The sequence below is a fragment of the Eurosta solidaginis genome, chromosome 4 (assembly GCF_040869045.1).
Source record: "Eurosta solidaginis isolate ZX-2024a chromosome 4, ASM4086904v1, whole genome shotgun sequence".
Lineage (NCBI taxonomy): Eukaryota > Metazoa > Arthropoda > Insecta > Diptera > Tephritidae > Eurosta > Eurosta solidaginis.
In genome coordinates this window covers 22522413-22540752 of record NC_090322.1, presented here as the reverse complement: position 1 = coordinate 22540752, position 18340 = coordinate 22522413, and the positions used below count along the sequence as shown (strand labels likewise).

General features: G+C 37.1%; 1 protein-coding gene across 1 annotated transcript in view; it reads left to right on the top strand.

Annotated features, from left to right (window-relative positions):
* Positions 1 to 1047: 1047 nt before the first annotated feature.
* Positions 1048 to 18340, top strand: part of LOC137248430 (zinc finger protein 91-like) — a 92134-nt gene continuing 74841 nt past the window's right edge. Inside the window, exon 1 of the mRNA XM_067779368.1 lies at positions 1048 to 2049. Within this exon, the coding sequence (XP_067635469.1) occupies positions 1060 to 2049 (990 nt within the window). The 5' untranslated portion in view covers positions 1048 to 1059. The remainder of the gene's footprint in view (positions 2050 to 18340) is intronic.

Below are 18340 nucleotides of genomic sequence, written 5' to 3'. Positions count from 1 at the left end.
TCACAGAAAATTATAGTTTACCAGGTAGAGCCGCTCAAAATTGACCAATTTTCAACATTGGGAAAAATTTGAAATTTTTCTTCTTTTTCGTTGTATTTAAAATGGTTTTGTGAGTAAATAAGGCGGCCAGTTGTCGTTTTCTTGAATAGCAATTAAAGATAATTTAAGTTGGGATTGAAACAAAAAAAAAACAATTTTTTTTGTTAAAAGTTGGCGGATATACCTGTTTTTCGAAATGCCTATTTTTAGGCCCTTTTTAAAACTTTGATGGAAGAAAAAAAAAATGTTAAAATATGGGCTCCGTCAAATTAACAGTAGTTATTTGTGAAATATTCAGTTACCTAAATTCATAAAGTCTACCTGCGTCCAGCTACAACTTCACTTTTTACATCAAAAAGTTAAACAACCTTGGGCATAAATACGCGCCTGAGCAGGTATATATAATTCAGTACGACCGTAATGTAGTTTTTGTTATTGGAACTTGTTAACAACATACATTTTTTTTAGTTACGAATTGTATACCTGAAATTCATTTTAATAATTTGAGTAGGTATATAAAGCTATGCATCATACAATGCACATTATCATTCGTCTTTTGGAGATTAAGGAACTAAGTATTCTGTTTACTTAAATAAAGTGAATAGTATTTTTAAATATAGTTCACAGTTTAATATTTAGTCAGATACACTCGAAGCCAATTCTAATATGTATCTAGAAAACTCGAAACTATTTGCGGTGTTTAAATCTACAAAGTCAAGACGGGACTTCGTTGAGGCTATTATGAGAGAATTAGCGAGTGAAACAAGCATTAAAGAAAAGGAAGGCCTGGAAGAAAAAATTGGTTTACAATACATTATGATAGAAAGAAAATGGAAGGACGTCTATCGTAACAATTCAAAATTTCTAAGTAAGCATGAAAAGTGGCTAGCTGACAAAACTTTTTTGGACGAAGAAACGCCTAGCACGTCGACCAATCCAACTAGAGTGAGGCCAACAAAACCCATAGAAGAGTGTTCTACCTACACAAGGAAAAGGAAACAGTTTGATACCACAAAAGCTATGGCCACGACTCATCTTTCAGAAGCACTGGCTATTAAATATAAAAAAGACGAAGAAAACGTGAAGTCTCATATAACAGAAGCAGTTGCGGTAGCAAGTCCAGTGCGACTGATGAGGATCAAAAACAGCATTCCCACACCACCAAATGCGCTACCTAGGAAATACACTCCCGAAGAAGCTTTGGCGCTGTTTATAGATATCGGTTTAACGAAGAAAAAATATATTATATTGCGTAAGTCATTATTGGAACGTAATGCCGATATTTTACCTGGATACAAAAAAATTACTCAAGCCAAGAAAGAAGCAGTTCCTCTAAGTCCCAAAATAACCGAAGTATCAGCTGAAATTGAGCTACAAAACCTAATGGATCATACGTCTACACGACTCCTTCAAAGTTTTACTGAAGAAAAGTTGAAATCGCTGCCAAAGGAGCTAGCATTGATAACTAAGTGGGGCTGTGATGGATCATCAGGACAAAGCGCATATAAACAAAGAATAAATGTAGACGATGAAACAATTACAGATAGTAATATGTTTATGGCTTCTATTGTTCCATTACGACTAAAAGATGAAGCTTCAGAATATTGGAAAAATTCACGTCCGTCATCAACTATATTGTGCCGCCCGATATTATTTAAATACGAGAAGGAGTCTTCGGAACTCATAAAAGCTACAGTGAGTGATATAAAAAATCAAATTGCCAAATTAGAACCAACAATAATTGAAATTGAAGAGAGGAATGTCATTACAATAAAGCATGATTTTCTTCTAACAATGGTCGATGGAAAAGTTTTCAACTTAATAACAAATACGACATCTACAATGAAATGTCCAATTTGTAAGAAGAGCCAAAAGGACTTAGAAAATCGTGATGATTCAATAACTGACGAACTAAATTATGAGTATGGAATATCTCCTATGCATGCTAGGATAAGATGTATGGAATTTGTTTTGAAGCTGGCTTATACACTACCACAACAAGGAGAAGTTGTCGACGACAATACAATATGTAAGGAGAAACAAAACAGGAGAAAAAAATTATTTAGGATGCATTCTATAAAGGGTTTGGCCTTAGAGTTGACTGTCCAAAGTATGGATACGGAAATAAAAATGATGGTAACTCAAGAAGATTTTTTGAAAAAGTGACTGCTCGCATAACAGGAGTTGATAGAGATATTGTGAAAAGATTGAGAGTAATTTTAAATATTCTTATCACAGCAATGAAAAAGAGATTTACTAATCAATTTTGTTATTTTATTGAAAAATAAGATATCTATGTACAAGTTAATTTTTTATTTCAAATAAAAGAATTAATTAATTTAGTAATTTATAAATATATACTTTTCGTTATTACATTTCTCTAAAGTTTATCAAATTTATTTTAAAGCTTAGGCATTTCACCTTCAAACGAGTATCAAATTTTTATAGAAATCAAAACGTCTATCGAGTTTGGTAAAAATTGGTAAAGCGGTTACTAAGATCAAACTTTTTAGCATAAATGCCACTCCCCTTTTCCAAAATTCGTTGGCTGTTTAATCTTTAGCTCAAATAAAATTTCATTGAACCACTTTCAATAACTTTTAGTTATTAATAAAATACATATTTGGCTTGTAAATTAAAAAAAAAAGCATGTAAAATTTTACGATGAATTTTAAAGCACCTTGTTATTGTGTCACGTACACGTACATTTGTGGATCCGCCCCTTTGCGCAATCAAGGTGGAATTGCCCCAGCTAGCTCAGTACATGGAGTCGCGGTTCTGAACCCTTTTTCCACCTTGATGCGGGGCGGATGTCACAATCACATTAATCATTTCCTCTCCCACCTCACCCCACAAGAAGCCCACCCTTCCTTGGACCGCTCGCTTCGCATCGCTCTGCAGGTCCCCTTATCTTACCTTTGCTCCATTCCGTTGCAAACCTCCTACCCTTTGTTCATCTTCCCCCTCCCCACCTTATTAATTTAGAACGCCATCTTAAATTTCTTTTTCACTTCAATATAACATTTTTAATTAGATAAAATATAGCTAAATACATACATCTACTGCTTACTCAAAATTGCAATAAAAATTGGCTTACGACAGGCGATTTGAACAATAAAAAAAAATTTAACTTTATGATGGACTCAACCACACATGATTATTTCAAACAAAATTTTCTTACATACATATATCAGTAAAATATGGAATTTCTGGGAAATTTTTACTTTGCCTTATTCGGCTTACACGAAATCATTTTTTAAATTTATTAATTATTATTAATTCCGCAAATTACTTCGGAACTTCCCGCCAACGCTACCAAAAACCAAACATTGGAACCGCTCAATATGAGCACAAAATTTTATATTCCCTACCAGGGTCCTATCCTACCTAAAAGAGCTCTCTTTGGTGGTTAAGGGACTCCTAGGGGCTGGGCTTTCTCGCCGCTATTTACAAAAAAAAACGGTATATTTGAATAAACGTTTGGGTTGACGCGTGGACGTCCGCCACGAATTACTATTCAAAAAGTTAATATTTTGACACTATAATCAAATACAAATCTTATAACTAAACGAAATATACATAAAACATATAAATGTACATATAATCAAATGAGGTTCCAAATGTAGTTTGTTCGCTGGGTTTCCGGCACGCAATAGTTTTATGACAATGTTTCTTGAACGAATTATGGGTGAAAATTATAGCATGGTTTGGTGAATACTAGTGTGTCGGCTTGAAGAATTTCCCTGTGCTCGCCAGAGCTTTCGTTATGGGAGAAGGTATCCCAGCTAGCGGAACAAAAAGGTACAATTTACCATAAGGTACAATGGTGTGCCTGAGCGCCAAGTTGGCGTTCACGCCTCATAGATTAGGTAGATTACATTGCTATAAAAGCAAATATATGTATGAATGCGACATGGAAATTTAAACCGAGAAATAATAAAACAAAAAAAAAAATAAGGAAAACATTTTATAAAAAAAAAAAAGGAAGAGAATCGAAATTTACTTTGCATAGAAATCTGCACCTGTACACGCAATGCGCTGGGTCAGAATTTTTAGCAAAATTTGTTGACACAAATTTGGAAACTGGGTTGGCGTGAATCACCAAAGAGGCGCAAAGCCAAAAACAAAAAGTTGCATAGGGCCTAAACAAAGGGTTTTGGATCTTGATCGACTTACCACTTTCGCTCCGATGACTTATCACCATTTAACTTTAGATTTATGGTCTCCCCTCGATTTGCTCGTTGTCCTGAGCTTAAATTTCCAAATGATATTAATGATTTTAATTTCGACTTGTACGACGGATTATTTTAGATTTATGGGCATCCTGCCCCACAGCACATACAGATTTTGAACACTACGGATTTGGTCCTTACTAGACTTTGCGCGCACAGGGAAAACAGTTTTATTTACCGTTCTCGGACTATCACCAAAAAAAAAAATTCACCGCGCACTCACGACGTGCATATGCCCACAGTTAAAATCGTTCTTTTCTTCTGCCACAGTTATTGCCTATATATATACCAGCAGAATCCAACAGCAACACCGGTTCCACATACCGTTTCCTATTGTCCTCATTTCCAATCTTAATCGCACTTTCTTTACCCTATATCCATCCTTTTCCTGGACTGATCCTATTTTCCTTCATCATCCCTTTCGCTGCGGTCCGGCAACCCTCACCAAAAAGCTTTTACAAATTTCACCATATTGGGAATTTTGTTGTTTTCTTTAATTTGACGTTTCTCGCTTGTTTACATTTTTGCATCGTGAGTGCAAGTTAAAGTCCGCGACCAAGAAAAAAATAAATTTCGCGTTTAAATTAAATACTTTTAGTGCGCGAGTGCTATTTTTATGAAAAAAGGCAACGAGTCCCTTCAGTACCCTTTATCGGCACTACGTTGTGCGTCTGGGGCGGCTCGAAAGAAGCCACTTCACCCGCACGGTCCCATAGCGCGAAGACCCGAATATCCCAAAGGAAATGGCGGTATGGAGTAGTGATTGACTACTGACATCGTCCATCAACGACCAAAAGCCTCAGGATTGGTGATAAGAGGTAATAAATATGAAAATTTTAATTAAGAATATTTATAGTGGAGGTGGGCAATTTGCATGTGGTTGTTGTACTTTTGAGGGTTTGTTTACCCAACAGAAAAAACTTGTGCACTTATATAAGTGATTTCGCTTTTTATGCCCATACTAATTTAAATTATTTTCTTGTTCTTTTTACTTTTTCAGTGCGGAAACTAGGAGGCGTAGGAGGCGAGGTGTTGGAACCCTGGACTGTAAGAACTTTTTACTTTAGGGTACTTTTCTTCTGCCTTTTTCAGGTGAACTTCGTTGACACCCTTGAGAGCGGCCTCCGGCTTTAGGCCCTTTTATACTATCTAACATCCCTCGAGCGGGACAAGGTACGCCCAACGCGGGGAACACCCACCCCTGACAATTGTGGCACCAAAAACGGGCATTTGAGTTTTATAAAAGTATTGCCATTTAAAAGAAAAAATACATCTATCGATTTTGGTAGTTATTGATTACGTGACTACTTAGATACAACTTTTTATCATAAGTGGGCAGTGCCACGCTATCTTATCAAAAGCATTAGCTTATCTTATTTAATGCTTAAATACGTCATGAGAAGACAAATCTCAATTCATTATTTTATTTTTTACTAAAAACATTGTGTTTTTGCATTTTTTAAATATTTTCGAATTTGACGATATTTTTGGAAGTACCCTGTACCTATGACATACTAAGCTTTCACACAATAAAACTTCAAATAATTAGTTTTCATTTGCATTTTAAATTTTTAAAATATCTTCATTGGTTCAAAAGTTATGGTTTTTGCAAAGAAAAAACTCAAAAGACGCCACTGTGCTGCGTCAACTGGCAGCCGATGGTAACATTGGCATCCGACCACCTGCCTATACTTATCTCGCTCGAGCGAGAAAGAAAGAAACTGTAAGTTTCTTTGGACTCTGATGACAATTTGTGATTTGTCGCATTTATTGGATGGAGCGAAGCTCTGCTTCAAAAACAATAACAACAACATTAAAACTAATAGTAAGAATAATAATAATAGTAATAACATTAGTAATAACAATAGTAATACTACTTATAAAGCATCATTAATAACCTAGGAAGCTTTCACAGTTCGCCGGATATATCAATCGTGAGCGCAGGACTCGTAAACTGCGCACAGTGGCGCCTCTGCCGTTAAAGCATGGCAAAAATCAAAAAAATCATGAAAGCGTTCGCTAAATCTAATACATGCTCCTAATAGAGAATTTTCCAGGGATCAAGAATATATAACTGTTTTCTCACAGAAAATTATAGTTTACCAGGTACCATTTTTGTGAAGTTTTGGTAAGTTTGAAATTTCATTTTCTACTTTTATTATTATACAATAGTTAAGTTGAAAATTTTCATGTGGCCGCCAAAACAGAAAAGTTTCTGTGTAAATACTGTAGATCCCACCGGAAAATAAAAATTGTATCTCTACCCCTGTTCTAAATATTATCAAGTGTTTCGACGACTAACCACGTTAGCAAAGATATTGTCTACTCGTATAGGGTCTTTTAAATACATCTTAATCTTAATCTAATATCTAAGCTTATTTAATATCTAATCAAATATCTAATCTAATCCGTCGGGGTCATTTCGGGGCTTTTTCTCGACTAATACGGGATCATTTGGGGACCCTTTCGGCATTATTTCTGGATGGTTCTCGGGGTCCGTCCGGGATCCCGTCAAGGTCATGTCGGGACTATTAGGGGATCATTTGAGGACCTTTCCGGCGTCATTTCTGGATAGTTTTCGGGATCCGTCCGAGATCGCGACGGGGTCATTTCGGGATCATTTGTGGTACCTAGCGGCATCATTTCTGGATGGTTTTCGGTATCCCGTCGGGGTCATTTCGGGACTTTTTCGGGGCTAATACGGGATCATTTGGGGACCCTTCCGACATCACTTCTGCATGGATTTTGGGATCTGTACGGGGACCCATCAGGGTAATTTCGGGACTTTTTCGGGATCATTTGGGGACCCTTCCGGCATCAATTATTGATCGTTTGCCGGATCCATCAGGGTCATTTCGGGACCATGTTGGGATCATTTGGGAACCCTTCCGAGGTCATTTCTGGATCCATACAGGATGCCGGAGGAGTAATTTTGAGATTTTTTTTGTTACTTTTTCGGGATAGTTTTGGAACCCTTCCGGGATCACATCTGGATCCGTGCGGGATCCCATCGGAGCCATTTTCGGACTATTTCGGGACCATTTTATGACCCTTCCGGAATCATTTCTCTATGGTTGTCGCGATCTTGATAATTTAGGAGCCCTTCCTGGATGGTTTTTGAGATTCGTCCGGGAGCCCGTCAGGGTAATTTCGGAACTTTTTCGGGATCACTTTGGTACCCTTCAGGGAACATTTCTGTGTGGTTCTCTGGATAAGTCTAGAATCGTGTCGTTGTCATTTCGGGTTTTTTTGGGACTATTACGGGAAATTTTGGAGACCCTTCCGGGGCGTTTCTGGATGGCTTTCGGTATCCGTCCGCGATAGCGTCGGGATCATTTCGTGGCTTTTTCTGGATAATTTCGGGATCGTTTGGGGAACATATCAGGTTATCAGCTCATTTAGTTCTCTTTTTTACTCAATTACAAAAATAAAATGCATTAGATAGAAAAAAATGTTTAAGTAGATAACTTGATAAGCAGGCTAACGTGAATAGCCCATATATCTCATTTTCTCCTTGCGGACGGGGCCGCGGGTAAAGGCTAGTATATTATAAATGGGAAAGTTTGGATGTTTGTCCAGACGTTTGTCTTTGTGACTCATTTCGGAATTTTTTGGCGTCCCTTCCGGCATCATTTCTGGATGGTTTTCGGAATCCATTCGGGATCCCGTCGTTGTCATTTCGGGACTTTTTCGTGATTTTTTGGGGTCCCTTCCGGCATCATTTCTGGATAATTTTCGGATCCGTCCGGGATCCCGTCGGTGCCATTTCGGGGCTATTTGGGGATCGTTTGGAGTATCTTCCGGCAACATTTCTGGATTAAGGACCTTTCGAAACCGGTAGTTCAGCACATATACCTTTTTAAAATATGAGCTTTTATGGCCATGGATTTGCTGCAAATTATTCGTAATTAAAATTCGATATATTTTATCTTTAATATCTAACCCAGCTTTTTCGTTCTCTTTTTGAGTTTTTTTAAATGAATCCTGTAACGAACTGTTATAACTATAATTACTCTTTTTGTAATATTATAACCAACTAAATAATCGAAAAAGCAACGCTATTTTCATCTAAAAAAATATCTTTGTTTTTAGCTAATTGTTATTTCACTTCTTTGTTCTATGAATAGTAATTCCTTCACCCCTGTCATATCAATTAATTCAACTTAAAACATGTACGGAAGCGTGCCTTACAAGTTATCAGCTCATTTAGTACTTTTTTTTTTACTATATTACAAAAATAAAATATATTAGACAAAACAAATTGCTTGATAAGCAGGCTAACGTGAATAGCCCATATATTTTTTCAAAATTTTCTAATTAAAAAACTTGGAAATTTTACTTTCTAGATTTAAGGATCCTCCCCACAAATGTATTAAGTTGTTCTATTTAATAAACAAAATGTTTGTTTGTTTTTGATAAACTGTTTACAAAAAATTTCAAAATCAAAGTTCATGAACATTATGTAACATACACATACAAGGACATATAAATAAAATATTGAAAACAATAATTGATGTTTTTGCTTATTTTTTAAATTTAATTTTTCATCGAAATGTTGTCTAATGATATTTATTAGAAATTTTTATTTCTTTATTGGAATAATATAATTCTCTTAATAAATAAAATGAAATTAAAATACCTTACATTACTATTCGAATACGTTATTCGAAAATAAAGATTTTTGGTAAATTTACTTTTTTTTTTAGAATAATGGACTGCCAATTGTGCCAATTTACGCGGTCATCGTTTATGGAATTAAATGACGAGGACTTGGACGATTTTTTGGTGGCGCATGGCGTATTGGCTGGGGCCATGGCATGCGGCCAGTGCTCCAACCCATGTAGACTGGTAGACGACATGTGGGTATGCACTCGGCAGAGGACCATGACCACAACCACCAATAAAAAACGTAAGGTCGTTTGCTCTTTTAAACAGAGCCGAAAAGCCAACACCTTCTTTTCGGGAGCCAGGCTCAGCACAAGAACCATTTGCAAGCTTGTGGTGCTTTTTATAACGTCGCCCTACCCGAAGGTAAACGCAATAATGGAAGACCTTAGTATATCAAAGCAAAGCTGCAGTGACTGGGTAAGCTTCATTAGAGAGGTGTTGGTAGACTGGAGCATACACAACGGAGATAGTACGATAGGTCCCGGAAAAACCGTGGAAATAGACGAGGCCAAAATGGGCCGCAGAAAGTACAATCGCGGCCGAATGATAGAGGGCCAATGGGTGTTTGGTGGCATAGAGAGAGGGTCTCGCAAAATGTTTGTCTCGGCTGTCGCAGACAGGACCAGGGAAACACTTCTCCAGGTTATTAAGGAAAAAATAGCGCCTGGAACTACTATAATAAGCGATTGCTGGAAAGCATACGATAGCCTGGAGGAGCATGGGTACACCCATTTTTCGGTGAATCACTCCCAAAATTTTGTTGACCCGGTGACTGGTGCCCACACCCAAAACATCGAACGGAACTGGCGGGAATTCCGGTCCTCTATTCCCGATTATGGCCGAACAGATACAAATTTCGACGGTTACATAGCGGAATTTCTATTCAATAGAAAGAATACCAATATGGGGGACCGCACTCACTATTTATTCAAACACATCGGGGTTGTGTATGCTCCAAGCGGCTCTTAAGGCGCTAGGAATTCCCGCCACGGTCATGGTCCCTAAGCTGAGCAACGCAACCTTAGCATGGTGAGTAAAAAGCATATATGTAAAAAAAGATGTCAAATTTATTATTCTTTCAGATATATGCAGACATTTATTGGTCCTTTCGAGAGGTCGCAAAAGGCCCTTATCAGGGCCACCAAAAAATTAACAAAGAGATTAAATTTAACTAATTGATATTACTTTCGTCCTTTCGGGACGTCATAAGAGGCCCTTATCAGGGCCACTAAAAAATAAAAAAAGAGCAAAAATTTATTTTTAATAACTGATCTAAAATTTTATTTTTTCTTGAGCGAACACAGTCACGAGGACGTGATTCGTTGTTGGCGTTACGATAAAGTGGAGAGCGGCCCTCTATCCATGTTGAAGAAGTAGGTAAAATTTTGGATATGCTATCTAACGAAAGACAATACATTAATTTATAATGTAAGATAAATTGGTATTTCTGAATGCATACTACCGAAATCCTGAACTCCCTCCATTATGTGGAGTACTCTCAGCTCACTGTGTAAATGGTGTTCTGTGGACATAAGAAGACAGCCCGTGCATAAGATTTGTTTATGATAATGAAAATAGTTATATTAATAAATAATAAAAGCACCACCAGCGCTACTTTGATTTTCAATGATAACGCTTATAGGATTTAGCATCTGATCGGGATCTAAACGGCGTTGGGCTTGAGCATACTGTTGCGGCTGTTGATACATACCAGTACCAGGTGCTGGTGGTTGCTAAAGAAAATAATATAAAAAAAATCATCAGCAATATTTGAAATATATTAGTTGTATTAGCATACATTATAACCAGGACGTCCGAGTATTGGAGGTTGACCCGGCATGGGTGGCCGACTGGGCATTGGCGCCTGTCGAGGTTGTGTTGGTGGCATAATTTGACCCATGTAACCGCGCTGCCCAAGGCAGTCGGTTCTATGTACTTCCTAGAGTTCCTAGCAGGAATGTAATATATTTGTAATTTTTCCATATTCAAACGTTTCTCGTTTTCGAGATTTTTTACAATTTTCTAGTTTTCCTAAAAAAGAGATGGAACAAATTTATTTGAGTTTCAGAAATTAATAAATAAACATAAAGGCAGTACAAGAGTTTTGTGCATTTGATATTGGAAACGTAGCAATAGCTATTATAAGCTATGGATTGTGAGCAGCTTTTTTCATTTCAAAATTTTTTTTTCACATTTTGTTTTGTATTGGCAGGAGCTGATTTGCTATTCAATGTTGAAAAAATAAACTACGGTTTTTGATGTAGCGTATTTGCCATGACGTAGCAAATGCATATTCATATAATTTTTTGTCGTTTTGTGTAAAAGTACTACACCAGTTTGCAAATACCATGATGCTAGACCATTTGCACAAAGTCCTGAACTCCCCTATAGTAAAATAGCATGGTAACAAACGAATGATCTTTATAAAGTATTGGAAACATAATATGTACATACAAAAATTGCAAGTCTTTCTGTTTGCAACTGTAATAAATGTATTCCTATATAATTATTTAAGCTAAAATTGTATGTATTACGTTTTTACAAAATTTTTGTTTTTGTAATAAATACTTCCTTACGTACTAGCCACTTGCCGTTGATGAATATTTTAGGGATTTCGCGACATCCTTTCCCATATTTGGTGCGGGGACACCACTATTTCGGCGTCAAGTCATACTAGACTGTTTTATTGATATTTGCTAGCAATATATATTTCCGACCATGTTATATGATTGTGGAACTCCGTGTATTAGCCTTTGTGTTCTAATTTTTTAATGACTTCCAGTTTGTCTTATATAACTGCGCTGACATTCGGTGGCAAGCTTGTGTACGATGTGTCCCCCAAATGCATTCTCTAAATTTGGGTTGGTTCTAAGTTTTCGCAGTGAATATGTTCGTGTTGTATATATTGTGATTAATCATCACTTTTGAGTGTACATATGTACCTGTTTTTTTATATACATTATTTGCAGCTATGTTGTATACTATATAAATAAATAAATAAATCGTGTCAAGTTTCGGCATGAACGAAATTTCGTCGCGCATTTTCTTTCATCGACCCAACGCAGTTATAAGCACGTGACGCACATCGCTGCATTGCACTGGTATCATCCCACAGAAACCGGTACCAGCGCCTAACTCTAATACACATTTTCCCTTTTACTATATCCGTATTATGTGCAAGATAATCAGCTAAGGCAATCGATGCTTGCCAACTAATTAGCCCCGTGGTGCTTTCTGCCACGAAGCTTTTGAATTCACGCAAGGTAAGTGACACGTCCAGCGCTGATTGTTGGAAATGTTTGTAAGCATATTTTAGCAGTTGATTCAGCTATTTCGTTAGTTCTATTTGTAGCGTGTTTTTGTTCCTCTTTTTAAAATTATTCATGTTCGCGTTCTAATTTCTTATAATCAAATGTAAGAGTTTCTATTTGTGTTTCTAAGGCTCGTTTTTCCATGTTAATAACTTCACTCTTTTTAACTTCACCCGTCATTTCATTGATTTGCAATTTTAGGCGTTCATTTTCATTATATAACTCCTTATTTTGTTGTTTCTCTCGATTTAAACTTTTAGTGGAATCGCCATGCTGTTGAAGAGATAAAATTTTAATTAAAAAATGTATATCATTCATTCAAAAAAAGTTCTGCCAAAGTAAAAAATTGTATTTAAAAAAATATTTAGCAAAGTTCTATGTTTAACGAAAATAAAACAAAGTATAACTGCAACAAAAGATTTAGAATTTATTCGTCTTCTAATTAATTAATAAATTTCAGTAGCTACTTGTATGTATGTATGTATGTATGTATTTATTTGAAAATTTGTTCCTAGCACAACAATTTTGACAAATTATTTAACAGTGCTAGTCATGAATAGCATGAGCTATAAAAATAATGTAAATTTTATAACCAAATCATAAACGACACAACTCATCACAAAAATAGTAAAAAAACATTTTCTGGAAAAATTATTTCTAAAATTATGCTAAATATTCTACTAAAGGTAACGATAAAGGCAAAGCAACTTGAATTTAAAAAGTCTGGTAACTTTGGAAACAAAACAAATTATGTATCAAATTTAACAGTCTCTAAATCAATGTTGTTGTTGTTGTTGTTGTTGTTGTAGTGATAAGGTTGCTCCCCGAAGGCTTTGGGGAGTGTTATCATGTAATGGTCCTTTGCCGGATACAGATCCGGTACGCTCCGGTACCACAGCACCATTAAGGTGCTAGCCCGACCATCTCTGGAACGATTTATGTGGCCATATTAAACCTTCAGGTCATCCCCTCCCTCCCCACCCCCAAGTTCCCTGAGGAGTTTGGGGTCGCCAGAGCCTCGTCTGTTAGTTAAACAGGATTCGCCGCGGATAGGTGATGTTGACAATTGGGTTTGCAGAAGCTATATATTGCGCTGGCAACCTGAAGGGTTGCGCTACACAGCCCCTTGAATCTGGTATTTTAGTCGCCTCTTACGACAGGCATACCTACCGCGGGAATATTCTGACCCCCTACCCCGCTGGGGTCATAGTGTACCTATACCAAGTGTGTTCACTAAGCGATAAACGTCAAAAATACAAACAGCCTCGCTCACCTGATGGAAATCTCAGGTCTAGAGTCGCATTTTTGGTCTCAACGACAACATTTTTGACTACCAATCGTATCGACTTTTTCAATTTTTCAATCATTCGGCGCACTCGGTAATGGTATCCATTTTGAATTCGCTGTCATTCCGAATCCAGCGAGTGCCTGTCAGAATGCTTGACAGATAAGTCAACACACTTGTACTTGTACACTATGGCTGGGGTTCTCTAAATCAATATTGTTGTTTTTCTACTTATGTCACTTCTGAAGCGGGGGTGCAATATGTTGATATGTAATTTTTTGTGCAAAGCATCGGATCTACTCGGCCGAATGTCAAAGATATGTCGTTTGCTTATATCAATACGTTCTATTAGCAAAAACCCAGTTTTTTTAAGCCTAATTTCAAAAGCAACGAATATTGATAATGATTTTTTGCATGAGCCTGAGGAGACAATAAAAACATCAAACAAAAATGTATGTTTACATGAATCCGAAATGGTAAAGTTTTCGTGGTGACACTGATAAAGTTTCATCTTCAAAAAGTCTTCCAACAATACCACCAACTCTGTATCAAAGTCCAGATTATTTAAACGACTTCGTGATTGTCATGACGAGCCATTTCCTGACTGGTTAGTGTGGAGTGCCAGTAGCAATGCTTTTTATTGCCTACCATGTCGTCTGTTAAGCACCAATACTTTAAGTCGACCTAAAATTTGTTGCCCTGGCGGATATTCGAAATTCCAGGTATGGAAGAAGCTATACGATAAATTGCCATCACACGAAAATACTCAACATCACATTAAATTAGATTAGATTGATATTTACTATTATGTTTACATATTTTTTGATTTCACAATAAATTTTAAATATCACAAATTCATTTTCATTTCACAGACGTGTATGATATATATATATATTAAGTAATAAAAAGTATACATATTATGTAATAAAATGTAATAAAAAAGTATTTTAGACTCAAATAACATCTATGCATAGCATAAATGTTAAATTCAATGATGATCTTTACAAAATCTTATTCAAAAAAGAAGGCTACAATTGATACACTTATCAACAATGACCACCTAATAACTGAAACTCCAAAGCGGAAAGAAATTGTATATAGAATTTTGGACACTATTTTATTTTTGGGTGAAAAAGGTCTAATTTTCAAGGCGAAGGTGAACGAAACGATGGACATTTTTTGGGCATCTAAGGTCTCATAAGCCATTATGATCCAATACTTAGACATCATTTGGAAAAAGTTAGGATTTCACAACAGCAGCACAAACGTTTACAAGTTCACTATCTTTCCCCAGACATTCAGAACGAGTTTACAGAAATTTGTGCAAAACACGTAAGGGAAACTATATTAGATCAACGCAAGAAAGCCAAGTAACAAATTTTTCAATTCAAGAACGGTTTTTGACTTTCGTGAATTGTAACCAAAAAACTGGTCAGAAACTGATCTAATTTTCCATACTTGATTGAAGATTGTCGATAACGGCGCCAATATGAAAGGAGCTTACAACGGAGAACTACGTCACATTCTCGACAAATCCGAAAATCCAGAGCCGTAATAAAATCCTCAAATCCCTTACTGGCAGTACCTGGGGAAAAGATAAAGAAACGCTCGTTACTACATACAAGCAATTGGCCAGCCGTTTACGTGCTACGCGTAACCCATATGGTCACCAAGCCTAAAAACTATCCACTGGAAGAAGCTACAGGCCTGCCAAAATACTGCTCAAAGAATCGCCACGGGCTGCCTTCTTATGTGCCCAGAACACCATCTACATAATGAGGCGAGAATACTCCCCATCAGGGAGAGAAATGAGATGCTAACCAAACAGTTCCTGTTGAATACCCAGAAACCTGGGCATCCAAACAGACATCTGATTGATGAGCCAACACCGCCTAGGGGCTTAAGGAGTCATCTCCGTAAGCATTTTGAGGAAATACGGCACCTGAGAACCCAGCCGTATGAAGCAAAAAAACACAAGCAGGTCCTTGGCGAACTCGACAAACAGGTGTCGGCCCTTTATGTCAGGAATTGCCCGGTGAATCCAGTACTCAAATAAAAGTACCCAAAACTTGTGGAGGAGGAACGCATACTCCACAGGGAAACGCGTGTCACTCTTGCTCAACTTCGTTCTGGATACTGTAACATGTTAAACTCTTACCTACCCAGAATCAACCCTGACATACAAAATGTATGCCCCGCTTGCAATGTGTCCCCACATGACACCAACCATCTCTTTAATTGTAATGTGGAACCAACGCCTCTAACACCCCTTTCATTATGGTCCACCCCTGTTGAAACAGTAAGTTTCCTTGGACCCCCGTTAGAGGATATTGATGACAATTTGTGATAGGGCGAAACACTGCTACAACAACAACAAAAGTTGTTTGAAATTAACATTAGCACATTTCACACCGATTATAAAACAGTTACCTTTTATTTATTTTGAATCATTGTAACTATAAGTAATTCTATTAATTTTTCTGTACACGACCACTCAAGAACTGTCCTCGAAACATTCTAAAGGAAGTCTAAGGAAAGTAGTAGTATGACCAAGATTGACAAAGAAAGTTGCTGTTTGAGGCGTCGATTGCACATCGCATACAGGATTTACATCACGTTATTTAGACATTAACCTAAGTGCAGATCGAAGGTGAACAGGGTGATGCAAATCTGGGTTTAATAACATAGCGGACGTGCCTTAACCGTCTTGGAGACGTAGCCGCATCAAGCAGTTGTCTGCGGTTCAAAATATTGAGCATTTCCAGAGACAACCGTGGCATTTCTGAGTACCAAGTTTGAGTTTGTAAATCAGAAACTCAACGAACATTTGCGGCGGTATGCTCCTGCAACACAGCTACAACAACAACGGTATGCTCCTAAGAATGATTTTATGTGTAGTGTTGTGGAATAATTAAACGATTTTTTTATCCTTGCAAATACAGGCGTAATAGTTCTTGATTGCATGATGTTTGATTTTTAAATTGATGTCATTACTTTATTGCTTTTAGAAGCTCTTTAATGTCTTCTAATGTCCTTTTAAAGTCTGAAGTGCGTTTTTATAATTTTGCCTGCTATGAAACTTCTGCCGTTGTTGTTGTATTAACGATAAAGGCGCTCCCTGAAGGTTTTGGGTCCTTTGTCGGATGTAGATCCCGTACGTTCCAGTAACAAAAACCATTAAGGTACTAGCCCGACCATCTCAGGATTGGAAATTACGAGGCGCATCGTATGCGTAACTATATTGACTCCTTCTGATGGAGAGAATCAACGAAAGTGGAAGTAGGGCACCATCCGTTGCCTCCCCCGTTTAGTCCTGCTTGATTTGTATAATTTATTTGCAATCATCAGCCATATAGCACTAGCGCTTGCTTGATACACATTTTAACTCATAGGTATGTACTTACTGGAACACTAAAAACAATACCAAACAACAAAGGAATATTATCTGTTCGACATATCATTGTATTCCCCACCCAACCGAAGTATGAATTTGAGAAGCCATTCACCAGCTGAAACTGTTTACGTGTCATAGCAGATACTCCCCCAAAATTTATCGATAAGCCAACCTGAAAACGTATTTGAAAGTTTTAGACCAAAAAATGCAAGTTTTAAAATGTGAATTATGAATTACTTGAAGTTTAATGTGTCTATAGCAACCGACATGTGCCGCGGTTGCCGCGGGCATGTGTATAAATTTCGATTATCTAAAGGTAACAAGTCAACGTCATGGAAGATAAAGCAGTCCCATGGAAATATTTTTAATGCTTCTAGGAAGCCAATATTCATCAGTTAAGCTCGATTGAAAGCTTTTCCATTTGTTTGCTCGATAAGAAATTTCTATAAGCGATATGCTGTTTCCTTAGGAATGGATGAATGTTTCGCAGGAAAACTGCCAAATGAGCGTAACTATCCCTAAACGGAACCACTATTGCAACGTGATGCTTCGGAACACAATCATTTGGCTCAAATGATCGTCCTGTCTTTAAAAACGGACCCAATTCAGCTTCTACAATATCCAAGGACTCTATAGTTCTATTTGGAGTTATGAGACCTTCATCTAAAGAAATGAAAGTAGAATATCAGGAATAATACGTTAAAGTTAATGTTGGTGTTATAACATCGGTGTGACAATCCTTGGCCGGAAATATCAGACCGATCCACTGTGATACTTAGACCTGACTGCCATGTGTACTACATATATAACGTTTGCTCCTGAATAAAATAGTTAGCTTACTCTCATCGGTCTTCGGTGCTTTACACGTCCTATTTATAGAAGCAGCATAATGTGTATTGTGTCTTTATAGGCCGCCAAGTATTAGGCATTGAATCCATATTTGATTTTCCATTGTCATAGCCAGTACTATTATTATCGCCAATTGATAAACTAGACATTTGGGACTCGACATCTTGCGAAAATATTGTGTGATTAACAGACAACGATTCGTTTTGTTAATTAACACATCACTGCAAATGTTATCCAATTTAGAAAACCTGTGCATATGACGAATGCTGTAAGAATAAAGCATATACTAAATTAGGGGGCACATACGATAAAGCACACTCACCAAAATTGGTGGTGATTGATGTGGTGATGGCAGTGGTAGCCTCTGTGCCTGCCGGACCATTTGTTGGCGTTTTTTCTACATTGCTCTCAGATTTTGTATAATTCTCCGTCTCAATGGTTGCGCTGTTGTTGTTATTGGGTTTGTTTGCACTCGAACGGTATAATCCTCTTCTGGTTCATCGGTCTCCATATTTATTGTATTCCCGTTGTTTGAAGAACTAGGACCTGATTCTATTTTAGA